This window comes from Felis catus, chromosome B3 (genome assembly GCF_018350175.1).
Source record: "Felis catus isolate Fca126 chromosome B3, F.catus_Fca126_mat1.0, whole genome shotgun sequence".
Taxonomy (NCBI): domain Eukaryota; kingdom Metazoa; phylum Chordata; class Mammalia; order Carnivora; family Felidae; genus Felis; species Felis catus.
In genome coordinates this window covers 36676204-36692553 of record NC_058373.1, presented here as the reverse complement: position 1 = coordinate 36692553, position 16350 = coordinate 36676204, and the positions used below count along the sequence as shown (strand labels likewise).

General features: G+C 52.0%; 1 protein-coding gene across 5 annotated transcripts in view; it reads right to left on the bottom strand.

The window, feature by feature from the left end:
• Positions 1-4985: 4985 nt before the first annotated feature.
• The window catches only part of ANP32A (acidic nuclear phosphoprotein 32 family member A), a 39699-nt gene continuing 28334 nt past the window's right edge, over positions 4986-16350 (bottom strand). For 4 of the 5 annotated variants that reach the window (XM_003987005.6, XM_006932438.5, XM_045059117.1 and 1 more), the window contains exons 2-7: positions 13002-13151; positions 12670-12792; positions 10399-10597; positions 9097-9194; positions 6484-6547; positions 4986-6225 (exon numbers count right to left, since the gene is read on the bottom strand). In XM_003987005.6, coding sequence (XP_003987054.1) covers positions 6164-6225; positions 6484-6547; positions 9097-9194; positions 10399-10597; positions 12670-12792; positions 13002-13151 — 696 coding nt within the window. In that variant the 3' untranslated portion in view covers positions 4986-6163. Of the gene's footprint in view, positions 6226-6483; positions 6548-9096; positions 9195-10398; positions 10598-12669; positions 12793-13001; positions 13152-15481; positions 15506-16350 lie in introns of those variants that run through there. The other variant, XM_023255131.2, reaches the window with a different exon arrangement.

The window sequence follows — 16350 nt, the reverse complement described above, 5'->3', positions numbered from 1 at the left end:
CTTGGGCAGGGATTGCCTTTACCAGACTTCCTGTTCAACCTAGGCCTGACTGGGGGGCCTCAGGGCAATGAGGGAAAGACTATCACAGTGAAGTCCAGACTAAGGCTTCAGATGTAATGTCATAAAGCCAAGGTGTCTGCAGTCACCCAGTCAGTTAGTCTCAGAGCAGAGCTAGGATGGGAATCCAGGCCTCCTGACTCCCTGAGCCCTGGCCAAGACTCAGAACACCTCAGGAGGCGGGCTGCAAGATTTAGGATACTCCCAGAGCACAAATTCAGTTCTTTTTACAACTAAGATCTTTCAAGAACTGTATCCTGACTGTGGTTGTTGATACAGAGAGTAAATTTTATTGTATGTAAATTTAATTTTTTTTTAATGTTTTTATTTATTTATTTATTTATTTTTAATTTTTTTTTTCAACGTTTATTCATTTTTGGGACAGAGAGAGAGAGAGAGAGAGCATGAACGGGGGAGGGGCAGAGAGAGAGGGAGACACAGAATCGGAAACAGGCTCCAGGCTCTGAGCCATCAGCCCAGAGCCTGACGCGGGGCTCAAACCCACGGACCGCGAGATCGTGACCTGGCTGAAGTCGGACGCTTAACCGACTGCGCCACCCAGGCGCCCCTGTTTTTATTTATTTTTGAGACAGAGAGAGACAGATCATGAGCAGAGGAAGGGCAGAGAGAGAGGGAGACCAGAATCCAAAGCAGGCTCCAGGCTCTGAGCTGTCAGCACAGAGCCCGACCCGGGGCTCAAACTCACAGACCGTGAGATCGTGACCTGAGCTGATGTCGGACACTTAACCGACTGAGCCACCCAGGTGCCCCTATTGTAGGTAAATTTTTAAAGAATGTGGGGGATAAAAGTCTTCCATGTAGATTATTAATTACCAAGTGGTTTTTAGGACTTTGTTTTCCACTTCTTATAGAAAATATGTGGGTTGCTTGGGCCTCTTTTTTCATAAAACTGGCCTCTCACTCTCTCTCCTCTCTCCTTTAAAAATTTTTTTATTATTTTATTTATTTATTTTTTAAATGGTTTATTTATTTTTGAGAGAGAGAGAGCAAGAACGAGGAGGGTAGAGACAGACACAGGATCTGAAGCAGGCTCTGTGCAGACACCAGAGAGCCCGATGTGGGGCTCGAACACACGAACTGTGACGTCATGACCTGAGTCGAAGTCAGATGCTTAACTGACTGAGCCACCCAGGCACCCCCCCACCCTCTTTTTTCTTAAAGTTCATTTATGTATTTTTTAAAGCAATCTCTACACCCAACGTGGGGCTCGAACTCACAACCCGCAACATCAAGGATCGCATGCTCTTCTGACTGAGCCAACCAGGCGCCCCTCCTCTTCCCTTATTAATAGCAGATTTGCTTTCCACTTTCCCATCGCCTAGCAACCAATGAGGTCCACAGTAGGTAGGATCATCCTCTTTCTGCAGCAAGTGTGAAAGCCACAGACACCCAGGTTCAGATCCCAGCTCTGTCACTTGCCTGTGTTAGCTTGGGTGGGTTACTTAACCTCTCTGGATCTTCCCTTTCTCATCTTTAAATGAGCATGGCCATACCTTCTTCAGGAGGCCATCGTGGGTACTGAGTCCCCAGTGATGAGAATCCTCTGGGTACTTGTTAACACACAGATTCCCGGCCTCGATCCAGAGCTACTGAACCAGAATTCCCAGGGGGTGAGGTCTGGACCGCTGACAAGCCCCAGGGATTCTTATCAGGGAAATTTGGGAAACATCAGGTTGATTTCTTTAAGGCATTTATTGTTGTCTGCCACTAAGCGGCTAGTATTTATGGAGCACTTGAACGTGCTCAATCTTGGAAATGGGGGTAATAACGACTACCCGATGGGAAACAAGCAAAATAACTTACGACGTCCAGCAGACAACAAGTTCTAAATATATGTTGCGTGTCTTCACTCCCTCATAGTTGTCTGGACTCTCCCAGGCTGACGCAGAATGATCCAGAGGCTCTGTCCAAGGGATGTGCCTCCACAACTCCCGGGCCTCCAACCTCCCAGCCCCAACCAAACCCCCAATAGGAAGTTGCTCATTTTCCAAATTCCAGGGGCCAAGCCTCATTTAACCAGTTTGGGTTCCAGGCTCTTCCCTGTACCACTCAACATGGTCTAAGTTCAGAATACACTGATTGGCCAGGACTGGGTCATCCCCGGAACCAGAGCGGGTAGCCCTACCTGAACTTCAGGTCCGTATCCACACGAGTCCTGCTGGTGGTCCCTGTAGTGTTGCTGCCAGACCAACTCCACGGATGTCCCCTGCATCGGCTTCTTGAGTCACAGTCGGCCATCAGGTTGGACTCTTTCTCGTCTCTCCCCTGCTGGCGTGCGCATGGCCTGCCTGATTCGGCCTGACCTGCCCTCCTGCGTCCAACCACCTCTCCTCGGCCCTGCTCACTCACCCCTGGGCCCAGCCTGCCACAGGGGCCTGTCTAAGGGCTGGTCCAGGGACTCAGGGCCACCATTGTGCAAAGCTGCTTATTAGGGACCCACTGTGGGAATCCTTCCAACCATGAACAATGAGTTTCTGAACAAGGATAAAAACAGCCTTTGCAAGTCAGCAAATGAGAAAAACGGAATTGCTCACCCCCCCTTCCCTCAGCCGCCTGGCCCTTTTAACACAGTGGATAAGAACAAGTCTTCCAGCGTCAGGACGTAGGCTTGAGGCTTAACCGCCACTTACTAGCCAGGCTAGTTGTCTTCTCTTTGAACTTTGATTTCGTCAGTGAAATCTGTACGAGGATTAAGGGAGGCCATGGATATAAAGCGCATGACACAGAGTAGCTCCTAATCTAGAAGCATCATCATTGCGCTCTTTCCAGGCACTGGCTCTGCATCGGGAAACACACACCGATTCCAGGGATGACCAATGTCAGACACTATGGGGAACATTTAAAAACACAGGACACACTCCAAAGCCAATGGAGCCCCCGGGTGTGCCGTGGCACTCGCTCCGTCCTGCCCGCCCAGGGCTTAGCGGTGTTCTTCCTGTAAGACACTACACTGTGTATCTTCCACTTCTGGAAGCCCACAGCAGCTGGGCTCCTCGCAACCACAGTGCAGCTGCGGATGTCTGAGCAGCAGCCCAGGAAAGGGGGTCCTGCCTTCCACGCCGGGCTCTCCCACCGCCTTGCTGCATGACCTTGGGCACATCACTCACCCTCCCTGGTTTTGGTCTCCTTTTTGGTCAAATGGGACGGTTGAGGACTGGGTGATTTCTAAGGGCCCTTCCCTCTCAAGGGCCCATCCTGTGCATTTGCTGGCACTCAGCGGGGAAACCTCTGTCCTGGGGGCACCGTGACGGGCAAGGAGGAGGTGGCTGCAGGGATTCTGGTGGAAGGGAAGAGGGCTGGCTCTGGAACCACACACCCCTGGTTTATTACTGGCGCTGCTCCTTCCTGCCTGCATGACCTTGGGCCAGTCACTAAACCGCCTGTAGAACAGGGATAACGGCACTTACCTAAGGCAGCTGTGAGGATTCGGTAAGATGGAGATGACGCACATACAGCGTGGTACCTGGCACACAGCGAGTTCAATAAATAGGCTTTTAGCGCCTCCCCACCCCCCACCCGCCCCTTGGGCTGAACTTCCTCTTCCTCCTTGTCATTCTTGACTAACTTCAGTGAAACGGAAATAGTTCAAACAGACCTGGGTTTCATCCTGGCTCCACCTCTTCTCAGCTCCACATCACTTGACCTCAGTTTTCCTCATCTGTAAAATGGGCACGGCAAGACCTTTCCTTAAGGGTTGATGTAAATACTTGGTATGATTGCTACAGATAGTCTGCTCTTCCCTTAATCCCATCAACACTAACCCAGTCATCACTATGCATTTCACCTTACATTTTATAGCATGTATGTCCATTATCTGCATGAGTCAGCTAGTGTCTAAAGCCCCCAAGGAGGCAGTCAGGGTCAGAACACCCAGGGCCAGGTCGGAGACGCTCTCAACTTCACCCCCTCCCCATGTTCTGTGGCCGGCTCCGGGAGGCACAGAGCACGCCCACCAGTTGATCTTCACCACCCCGTTGCTTGGCATGGGACCTGGCCTCTGGGAGGTCATCTTCCCCGCCTTCCACCTGGGGCTGGAGGATGTCTTTGCCAAAGAAGAGGACAGCAGGTGTCTGGGCACCGCCCAGAGACGGGGTGGGTCAGTCTCTCCCCAAGAAGCACCTCATTCTGCTGGAACCACGCAGAACCAGGCCTTGCTAGAACTCAGGGTTCAAAGACGTAAGGCAGAGAATGAACATAACGTGCATACGCATTAACTACCACAGTATTCTACCATGGCGTGATCCTCCTGGAAAACACAGAACCTTGCACGGGAGCCTTAGAAATGTCCAACTTTTGGTTCAACGACCCTGCTTCTAAGGCTCTGTGCGGAGAAATCCACAAAAAGTAGAACAGAACCGCTGCAGGGGGAAGTGAGAAACAACTCAAACCTCTAACCACGTGGTTAGACTGAGAATCAAGCGGGTCAGAATAGTTAATGGACAACTACATAGCCATTTAAGATCCATGCTTTTGAACTCTTCAGAGGTAAGAGAAATTACCGTAAACGGTGGTTAAGGAAAGAAGGAACAAATCTGTTTTATCCATCCCCGGGGGCTTCAGGTGAGTATTCTTTCCAACAGAACCACGAAAGAGAACTCAAAATAAGGTCCCAAAGTTGGCCTCACTTTTGGGTGACTGTTTCGGTGTTCGAGGAGCTCTTTTTCTAGCTTTACATCTTTTGGGTTTTTACTCTGAAGACGAAGCTTTCAATGAAGACCGCACACCACTGAGCCTGGCTTTGAGAACCCCAAGCCTCCAAACTTGGCACCAGGTTGCATACTCTGTAAAGAAGCTATTTTAATCGGGTAACCGATGCTAACGCTTCCCCGCCTCAGCTAGCAGGTTATCTGGAATGCATCTTAGAACGATCAATGGCCTGCTGGACTCAAAGAAGCCATCCCCAAAAAAATTGTATAAAAAGATTTATTGAAATTTATCAATGACAAACAGACATAAAACTCAAAGTTTGGCTCTTCTGAGGGGGAGGGGAAAAACCGGTGCAGATGTTCTTTTGTACAGATGAAACGCGGGCTAGGAAAAAACACGTCACTTCTAAAGCAATCCAGAAGGGGGACACGAAAGCAAACCTGTACACTCACTAGGAATTTGCAGTCATTTCAGATTTCCACTAGGTAAGAAAATACAATTTTGTGTTAGTTTATCCGTGCTCGGGTGTATGAAAAAAAAAACCCAGCCGACATGCAGCACTGCCTCCCGTGCCTAGGTTTGTAAAAACGGTCTAAGCACAGAAGGACACGTGGAAGAATTCTCTGGTCGTTTTTTGTGAAACAAGGCGTTCGAGTATTTTACAGAACAAGATAGGACAGTTTTGTGTTTCCTTAATCTTATTTTAAAGAGGTTGAAGTTTGAGGGTTTGCTTCTTCTCTTTTAATTGTCATGACCGAATCCGTTCTACTCATAACCCATAAGCCTGCTGTTTTCGGCTCTCTGGCTCATAGCTCTGAAGAGTGACGCCACAGTCTTCTTCACAGAGCAAAGCCCACCACCATCTGTGAAGAGGGAAAGGAATGAGAGACGGGGAATGTCCCCCAACCAGTGCCAAAATACGCCTTTAGGTTGCTATTTACAAACCAGGGCGTTGGATGCCTCTAGCAGGCCCAAGAAATGCAGAAATCACGGGAAGGAGCACAAGAGGTAAGACGTGGCTGGTGCTCAGCGCCTTCTGGGCTTCGAGAAACCAAACGGAGGCCAGCCACGACCTTCCAACTGACTCCAGAGACTCCGGAAGTACCAGGAGACAGAAGAGCCCTCCAAACCATCCTCTTTGAGAGTAAGAAACAAATGCTCACTTGGTGTGTACCTTAGCTATCGCATTTACAGGGACAAAACCAGACACAAAGAAAAAGTAGGGGAAAAAAATAAAGAGTGGCAGTAAAAATAGTATTTTATTCCACCCCCTCCCGCCCTCCCTCCCCCCACAACCCCCAGTACACGTTTCCCCTCTCGTTCCCACAGCAACGTTACAATCAGAAAAAAATAAGTTTCGGGGGGCGGGATTTCGGGGGGGGGGATGGGTAAAAACAGTCAAATCACAATAGGAATTTTTCAAAATAGGTTATTCCACTTAGTCATCGTCTTCTCCCTCATCTTCAGGTTCTCGTTTTCGCTTCTGACCCCTTTCTTCTTCTGGAAGAGGAAGGAAAAGGCGTTTAGGTTAAAACACTGAGCCTGCCTCTCACTCGACCCACCTGCTGGGAAACCAGGGGACCATACGTCTGGGAAGCTGGGCCCTCCCTGGCAGATCTGAGGGGGCAGATCTGCAAGCCAGGGAGGCACGGGGGCCCCGGATGGGTGTGTTCTACCCTCGGGCAGGTCCCCAGGGCCTGTGCGGTCCGCTGCCGACCGAGGGGGCCAGGCTAGCTGAGAGGAAAAAGGCTGCCATACCACCAACATCTTCTTCATCTTCCTCGTCGTCTACTTCCCCATCGTTATAACCCTCTTCATCCTCCTGGAAGAGAATACAGACAGCAGACATTAGTGATGCCCCTGGCCCAGGGACCCGCTGAAGGGGCCACTTCCCCAGACAGTGAGATCGAGAAGGTGGGGGCCTCTCAGAGCCTCACAAGAACCTGCCACCCCTGGATGGATCCAAAGCAGACGTTCTCTTGCATCAAGGATCCCTTTGAGAAAATGACAAAGCTCTGAACCCCTTCTCCAGAAGAAACCGCCCACATCACACACAGTATCTGCAAACAATGTTGGGGGGATGGCAGATGCTACCCCAGTTCAGAATTCTGACCCGGAGTCCCCGTAACTCAAGCAGCTTTCCAATCTGTGCGCTCTCGGGAGAGAAACTTCCCCAAGCCGACTCTGTCATGCACAAGCCAGCCGTGCTTTTATTTGCCCTCCAAGTAGTTTTCGCTTCAAGGGAAGACCCCGGTTTTAGCAAACCCAGGTTCTGTGGGCAAGTTCAACCTCACGCTACCCAGCCTGTCCACCGCCTTGCACACTTGGATCACTCGGAGGGGACGATCAATCCCAGGCCCCTGGAGGACATCATTCCCGGCTCCTTGAGATTCAGCAAGGTGTGTGAATTCATTCTCAGCACAGGATCCCTGTTTCACGCCGCTTCTGAAGTCCTATGCTAGCTGAATCTCTACATGTTGAACACTGTTCCTAAAGCACCAGGCAACCAGCCCATAGTTTAAGAAGAACCTGGTGTGGGGCAGTCAGTTAAGCGTCTGACTCTTGGTTTCAGCTCGGGTCATGATCTCTCCGTTTGTGAGTTCAAGCCTGACATCAGGGTCTCAGCTAACAGTGCAGAGCCTGTTTGGGATTCTCTCTCCCTCTCTCTCTGCCCCTCCCCTGCTCATGCTCTCTCTCTCTCTCAAAATAAATAAGTAAACTTAAAAAAAATAAATAAAAAGATCTTGATGAGAACCTTCTTTTTGTCAAGAGACATACCCTTTTAGAAGATCACCAAATAGTTTTTCAGTCTGTCTGCTAAGACTTTTTTGGTCTGTGTGTAAGTTCAACTTCACTGGAAGCTAGAACTCTTGCAGATGGTCAATGAGATTACAAAAAAAAAAAGAAACAAAAAAAACACAACAAAACCCTGCACGTTGGGACTCCTGTGACAGGAAGCGCAAGATGAAAAATCCATTAGCCAACATGACTTACTGCCCTGTCCTGGGGGGGGGGGGGGACTGTTTTTCTAAGTCTTTATTTTTTAAATATTTGCAATATTCTTGCAGCCTACACCTAGGGAAAAGGGAAACCCAGCAGCAGAACTAGGCGGGAACAAGGCCGATCTTTTTCTATTTGCCTTGCCTTGTGCCTCTCCTGAGTTTGGGGTGGGCAGGAGATCCTGTCCAAATGGGTCTGTGGCAGGATAGAGACAGGAAATCGGAGAAGGTAGGTACCCTGTCCGTGTTGTTCTCACTTTCAGCCTCTCCAGGTGTAAATTTTTGTTTTTTTAATGTTTATTTATTTTTGAGAGAGAGAGAGAGACAGAGTGCAAGCAGGGGAAGGGCAGAGAGAGAGGGAGACACAGAAACCAAAGCAGGCTCCAGGTTCTAAGCTGTCAGCACAGAGCCCGATGCGGGGCTTGAACCCATGAGCTGTGAGATCATGACCTGAGCCGAAGTCAGAGGCTTAACTGACTGAGCCACCCAGGCGCCCTTCCGGGTCTAACTTTTGTAATCAGAAAGAGCTGATTTAGAATTCTGAACAAGTCACGGAAAATGACTATTACAGAGAGACTCCGAACATCCAAACACAAAACCTAGCACAAGACCTTGGAGAAGGGTGTAAAAGCCTAAAATAGTAAGTGCTATTACCTACAAATTTTTATATTCTCTTAAGAATTCACTGAATTGATCCTTCTTTACAACTCAGATGTAAAACAATACCTATCTTACAGATGAAGAAATAGGCTCAGAAAGGTTAAGGAACTTGTCCAGGGACACAGAGCCAGCAAATGGTAGAGCTGGGATCCGCCCTCCTCAGACTGTGCTATTAGTAACCCTCACAGACACGCACAAACCTTGTCAAGACGCTGGGAGCAAGCCAATGTATTAGGATCACAGCATTATTTCCACGTGTGCTAGGGACCCTTGTCACTCTGAATGGCACCAAGCAGGGCCTTCTCCTATCACCCATGAGTTCAAAGCAGTCTTTGATTTTCTCTAACACACTCTAAGTGCTCAGTAAATATCTGAATTAACGTATGAATGCAAAAAGGCAGAAAATAAGGATGTGGATTCCCTAAGAACTAATTTTCGCATATAAACCAGGGCTGGGTTTATTCCATCAGCACATGGCTCCCCTCCTGACCTGCCTCCAGAATCTTCTCCCTCTTCCTCTCCTGGGGCTGGCTGCAAGCCTGGACTCCCCCATAGCAGCCCCATAAAAGGCCCCGAAATGGTCTCGTTTCCCCAACCAGGGTTTCGTGGCTGCCAAAGGCCGATCACTGAGGCCTTTAAGTTGAACAGAGTCATAGGCAGCAAGTAAGGGGGACTCTGGGAGCTGGTGCCCCTGCCCGGTTCAGCCTCTTACCTCTTCTTCTCCACTCACGTCCTCCTCTTCTCCTTCCTCCTCCTCCTCTTCATCCTCCTCGTCTTCCACTACCTGAGCATCTTCATCATACTCTTCCTCTGTGCAGCAGAAATGGGGACAAGGGAACTGGTGGTGAGCCCGCCTCCCTCACAGCACGCGCCCAGGCTGTGCACGGGTGTTCCGTACAGGTAGTCTCGCGTGGGGCCCAGGACCTTCCCACGCCCACTCAGGCCCAAAGCCTGGAAGCCCCAGTGTGACTGAACACACCCTAGGGTCATCCAAAAGCTAAACCCTCCTCCCAAGTTGTACAAAAACGAGACTGGGTGGAGGCTCAGCCCACAGAGAACTCGCTGGATCAGAGGAACAAGTTACAGGGTCTAGGAAGGCAGAGAAGTCAATTCATTTGCCAAGAGCATCTAGCCAAATTCCTTGCTTTAAAGGTGAACATCCGAGTCCCTGAGGGGGGACGTGACTTGTTCAAGGTCATACGTCAGAGTTAGCCACGGAGGTGGGCCTAGAAACCTGGCCTCAGGACTCCTGTCCTGGGCCCTTCCTGTCATACCACAAGATGGAATAAACTAAGGCAAATGGGTGTCTTGAGTATCTGACCTAACAAGGAAACTCAAAAATCCTATGTCTGAATTAATGGGCCAAATGTCTCAACTCTCTCTGTTACTGTGGCCATCAAGAACCCGCTGGGAAACTACACTACGCTGGCACAGGGGGGAAGGAGACGGGACACGCTCCTTTCCTTTCTTCCTTCCTTCCTCCCTGCAGGTCCTGCCGCTCACGGCTCAACCTCACCCTCCCCGGACCACCAGGGGGCCCAGCATGCCACGCGAAGCAGCCTCTTGTACTTCCGGGGCCCCTGGGGGCCCCTGGGGCTCCAGCATCCACACCCTGCAGGTCCCGCCTGTGGTCCTGTGGGCTGCAGCCACCAGGGGGCCCCACAACCTCTCCAGCTCATGACCTCATCTCCACTGCTGGACACCCAGGTGAATGGGACCCTCAGGCCACACCCCACCTTCCTCTGTGCGCTCACCAGCCCTGGGCTGGGGAGTCCACGGTCACGGTCACAGTCACACTACAGAGAGACACTGTAGGATCTCATTCCGGGGGTGGGGACTTCGGAAAAGAGGAAAAACCGGAAGGGAAGGTTTAGTTAGATTTCTTAAAGAGTTACCGCACTGTCAGGCAGTGTCACGATGCCTCTCTGGGGTTCGAGCCCCAGTGAGGAAGATGAGGGATGGTGGCAGCAAAGCAGCCCCACTCTCCCCACCCCACCCCACCCCCGACACCCACCATCCTCGTCCTCCTCATCGTCGTCCAGCCCCTCCACATAGCCCTCGGCGTCTGAGTCGGGGGCCTCCTTGTCATCCCGGTCGTAGCCGTCGAGATACGTGAGCTGTGGGAGGAGCTTGAACACGTTTTCTCGGTAGTCGTTCAGGTTGGTCACCTCACAATTGAAAAGGTCTAAGCTCTTGAGGTTTTCTAACTTTTTCTGCAAGCAGAGACATGAAGTCGACAGTGAATGATCTGTGGGAGGGCGGGAGGGCAGGGGGGAAGCAGGAGGGGGGACTGAGCCAGGTGGAGGAAACAGCTTTGCTCTGCCCAGCCCCGTCACCCTGGTTGGTGGGCCTCAGTTCCTTCACCTGGAAAATGGGAGGGCGGACTTCAGGGCCTTTGAAGCTCCATCCAAGGCCAACACATTTAGTCTGCAAACACAGCTTTGGCCGTGTCAGTGACCAGCTTCAAATTAACCTGGGGCTCCCTGGGGCTCCAGCCAAGAGCTTTGCGGCTGCCCCTGTGACGAAGGAGCCAGAGGGGAACGAAAAAGGCGCCACGAACAAAGAGACTCCTGATGTGTCTATTACTAATGATGGTGTGGACGACGGCCATTCACATAGCACACTAGGTATTAACTCAGTTTATCCTCACAGCCCCGATAAGGAAGAAGTGATTACTAATGTTCAGTTGCTCTCAAGATCTCAGGAGCGAGAAGTCATTCTCAGCAGGCAGGGAAGGAGTCTGGGCTGTGGTCTGGGTGGGCGAGCCCAACACCCTTCCCCAGCCTGAGGAGGTGAGCGTAAGGCATCAATCACATTGATAACCAGGGAAGGAGAAGCTCCAAAACCATGTGTGGTCTGTGCAGGAAGAATAGGGTGTGTCTGTCTGTCTGTCTAGGTCAGACCTTTCATCGTAAGCCGAATCACCATGTTTTATATACACATACGCTTGGCCTCTACACCTGCCTCCCAAAATACACATATACAGAACTTCAAAGATCTTCCTATGAAATCACGAAATCAAGGCTTCCAGGTAGATCCAAATAGTTTTGCTTTGCCCTAGGAGGTTGGTGGAAGACCTAAAGAGAAGTTCTGTGGGCCGCATATACTCGTAGTTGACTCCACGCCACAGCTGGCGAAGTCAGAGCTTGGGAAAGATGTGCCGGCTTCTGGTTCTGCCGTTCTGGCCCATCAACCTGCCCCTCGAGCGTCCACAGAGGGCAGGGAGTGCCTTTTGGACAAGAACCCTACAAACCCGAACTGAGGGATGCCCCAACTTCTACTCTGTAAACCTAGAAAGTGTGGCAAACTTGGCAAAATACCCTCATGACCTTTCCCTGACTCTAAGGTGGATGGCTTGTGAGAGGGTTCTTACGTGTGTGTTCGCAGTAAGAATGCTTATTTAACGTGTAAGTATTTCCGTATGTCAAGAAAGCTATTAGTCAAGGACAGCTGAAATCAAGGGAACACACTCACTCAGATCCAGGTAATGGAGAAATTGTTATTGTGACCATGCCTTATCCCTTTCTGGTGAGTAAACCCATGAAGTCTGGGGTGTGTTCAGCTCTATGGAAATGAACAGGAGCCAGAAACACGGCCCGCGTCTCTGAGGCCCTGGTCACTATCACACCAAGGACTAGAGACCATGGCTCAGTCGCTCTCTGCCCCTCAGAGCAAGGCCTGCATCGAGGCTCTTGCCCCATGCCATTCTGTGCCATCCAGGGGGCCATCCCACCATTTGGGGGTACCAGCCTCAGGCCAGCAATCCAAGGAGAAAACAGGTGGGCTACTCCCAGGGGCAGCTTAATTCTTGGGTGGCTCCTCCCTCCCCAGCGAGGGACTATGAACCAAGCTCAGGTTCCCAAAGCTGAGCAGAAACTGTAAGAAGAAAAGCACTGGACCAGAAGTTGAGGACAGGGTCCTACCCCACCCCGGCCCCCTGACTACCCACTCTGGCAGTGTGAACTTGCTCAAGCCATTTAACTTCGCTAGGCTTCAGCTTCTCTGCGGACAAGGCAGAAATAGTAGCTCCAAGTTGATCTCATAGCACACGAGAGTCAAATAACGTAAAAGAAGTGAGAAGAAGGAAAGGAAAGGAAAGGAAAGGAAAGGAAAGGAAAGGAAAGGAAAGGAAAGGAAAGGAAAGGAAAGGAAAGGAAAGGAAAGAAAAAAGAAAAGAAACAAACCCCAAACATTCTACAAACGCAAAAGTAGTATTCCCTGATATCAACTCCTCCCCCCTCCCGCCCCGAGGAGAGGGAAGGACCCGAGGACCCGAAAGACTCACCAGTGGCTCTATTGTGCTGAGGTCTTTAATTTTGTTGCCACTTAAATTTAGATGCGTGAGGTTCGGACACTTTTCTGCCAATACTTCCAGGCCCCCTGAGATTCTGTTATCGCTTAGTTCAAGCTAAACAGGGCAGGGAGGGGAAAAGCAGAAAGAGCTCTTAACACGAAGGCGGAGGGCCCAGGGTGCCCAGCCCTCAAAGTCATCTGAGGGCCTCGACCACGGGCGTGTTGGCGCACGCGGCCGCCTCACCTTCGCTCGCGCCCCCTCAACACCAAGCAACGAGTGACCCTCTCCCCTCCTCCCCGTGCACAGTCCTAGACCCTATTTACCTTCTTAAGTTTGTTTAACTTTGGTAAGTTTGCGACTGAGGTGAGGCCTACGTTGATTGTACTTAAGAACTCCAGTTCTTCAAATTCATCTGTGAGGCCCTCGATTTTGCCTTCGATTGACCGGCAGTTGTCCAGGACGAGCTCTTTCACCTGCAAAGGGAAGGCCAGCGGGCGGTCAGACCCAAAGAGCAGTCAGTCCGTCCTACACTGCAGGCTGCACCTCCTCTGTCTCTTCAGGGGCATCGTGCGGCCAGCACCCACCCGGGTCCTCCTGCCGTCTGCGGTCCTGAGGGGAAGGACGGAGGGGGTGGGCACACGCTCCGGGCATGGTGGTCTCGTTCCAACGCCACGGCCACACTTCTCCAAAACTCCCCTTAAAAATAAGCCGCCACAGTCCCCAGCTTCCCACCAGCACCAGCCACACCGTCGGATCCCCACCGCCCTCCTCCCAGGCCCTGTGGCCTCAGCCTGACCACCTCCCACGGCCAGCTACTTCCCCTCCTTCTGCCTCCGTGTGCCTGTGACCCTCGGCGTGCGGACGGGGCCCAAGACACACACGTACACCACCCTCACCAACTCACTGGCCAGAGCCTGCCCACTCGTCACCACAGTCACCCACTTGGCCTGGCCCCTGGTAGGGGCCGCAGACTAGGGGGCCCCCCACTCTCCGTTCTCTAGACCAGCCCCGTGCAACAGAACCTCCTGCAACGATGGATGCCTCCTGCTCTGGCCAAGAGAGGAGGCGCTAGCCGAGGGTGGCCACTAAGCACCTGTGACCCGGCTGGTGAGACTGAGGAACTGAGTTTTCACTTTCATTTTCCTTAATTTAAATGTAAAAGGATACTTAGAATTACCATACGGGATAGTGCATCTCTAGACCCTGCTCTTCCGGGCCCTGAGCATAGATGTGAAAGGAAAAGAATGGAAATCCGCAACCCTAGGACGGCCCCATAACGCATGCTGAGGTCGTCAAAGTACAAAAAGTCAGTCTTTGGAAGCACCTCTGTGACCCTGTCTGGCCCTTCTTTAAAACTCCCTGGAGGCAATTTTGCCACTGGAGTTCTTAGATTCTTTTCTCTTCTCTTCTTACTCCAATCTGGGTCCAAATCCTTTATTTCTGATGATGTAGAAAGACGAGTTTGGCTCAGGTCATGATCTCATGGTTTGTGAGTTTGAGCCCCACCTCAGGCTCTCTGCTGTCAGTGTGGAGCCTGCTTGGGATTCTCTCTCTCTTCCTCTCTCTCTGCCCCTTCCCCGCTCTCTCTCTCTCAAAATAAATAAATGAACGTTCAAAACACCCCCCCCCAAAAAAAAACTGAGTTCCTTTATTTAAAAAAAAAAAAAAAGACTCATGAAAAGCAACTTCTCATTAGGTGGTTAAAAGGTAGATTTGGCTGAAGGGAAGATTCCAGGCTCCAGGACAGACGGTGGGGAGACAAGCTGAGGAACACATCAAGTCCCAGGCCTCAACGTCTCTGGGGAGTCAGCAAGGGAAGCCGGGGTGCCCAGCCCTCCAGGAGGATGCCCCGGTGACCCACTCCTGCCCCAGCAGTCTGGCTGCTCCTTGGCCACCCAGGGCTGGCGGGCACCTTAAAGGTAACTTCCTGGCCGCATCTGGTGCTGGACACAACACCCCCACCTGTCTGCTCCCCACAGCCTCAAGGAAACACACATCACCATCTCGGGATCTGCTGCCCCCCTAGGACTTCCCCCTACAGGTTCTGATTGGTCACAGATGGTTCAGACAGTACGATCTAGTTCTTCCAAATGGCAGTCCCACACCGTTCGAGCCCCTCAGAGCCTTTTCTTCTCCTGGACAAGCAGATGGCCTTCTGTTCTAACCAGCCCCTGTCCAGAGCTCCTCCGGCCCCCTGAGCAGGCCAATTTGCTTAGACCTTCCTGCCGGGCCCAGGATGACCGGCTTGCCACAGTCCTCCAATCCTCCTTCCTGCTCAGGCGTCTCGAGGCCAAGCAGAAACCTGGGGGGACAGAATCGACAGTGGGCCTGCTGGGCCCCTTCTCAGCCCACCCTTGTCAGCGGGCAGACCAGGGGCGCTCGGGGCACATCTGGACTGCAGAGCCCCCACAGTTCCCCTGCTTTCTTCTTCCCTGGCAGACAGAGGTGGTGTGCCTAGCCCAGCGACAGTGGCAATCTGCCAGGAAGGGCAAAGCCAGGCGCAGGAGCTCCTTCCCAGAGCTGACCCGTTCTGGGCCTAGGCAATGGCCGCCAAGTCCTGCCTTTCCCCTCGGATCTGGGATGGGAGAAGTTAAATCCTTTTCCACTCCCTCAGTCCCCAGGAGAGGCCAGATGTCCAGGTCAAGCCACCTTCTCAAGGTCACTGGCAAGAGTGCCTGGGAATAAATCCTGAGAGGCCTTCTGCCCTAGGGCAGGAAATCAGCGTAGAGCCAGGAAGCCAGGCCTTAGGGGAGCAGGGCAAACGGAGGGAGGTTCACAGTGCCGGGGAAGGGGGTAGGCCCACCTCCTTCATCTGCACCAAACTCTGGAGCCACAAGGCCTGCGGTCTTCGGAAGGCGCTGCAGACTCTTGGAGCTCCACCAGAGAAAGACAAATACGAGCAGGGATTCCAGTCCACCCTCAAAGATTTCAGACATGTGGTTTTTCCAGACGGGTCAAGGGCTTCTCCTCTTAATGACCATTTGCCAAGGAAAAGAAAGCCTTAGAGATGGGGGTGGTGGGGCTGGGAGTCAGGGGAATTCCTCCCGGAAGTCGGCCTCTTTTCCAGAGAGGCACGGCGCTGCCTGGGAATTCTACGGACAGGCACAGGGTCCCAGTCCCGGCACCCCACACGACCGCCAACTGGGGGCCATTCCTCCCGGGGGATGATATGCAAGCGGCTACCACTAATGTTTTTATTAATAGGAACCATCAGATCTTTCCAGAGCCTGCACAGGCCCTCTTGAAGTGCTTTGCTGGCACCAGCTGGTTCACTGGTGGGAATGGGATTTTCCCATTCCACAGCCACATCAGAACCACCTATCCTAATGGCCCCTGGAATGGACATAAGACCCCATGCAGTGAACCAAGGTGGTCAGTGTTGACTCCCGACTGGTCCTCAGATGTTCCCAAATATGAGGCGCGCTCTCCCAGACTCCCCCAACTCAACCCTATAAGCTCTCCTGAAGCCCCTTCCAACAGGTCCACCAGCAGGGTGGGGACCGCTCCTGGCAGTCCCCGCCCTGGTTACACTTCCTCTGTAACCAACACAAAATCCAAGCCAGCCCTCCTTCAGATGACACTGCGATTAGGGAGCAAGGATGTGGAGAGGGGCTGGGGGACCTGGCACCCTGCTCTTGCCAAGCGGGAAGAGGCTGCTTCCAGCCGCTTGGG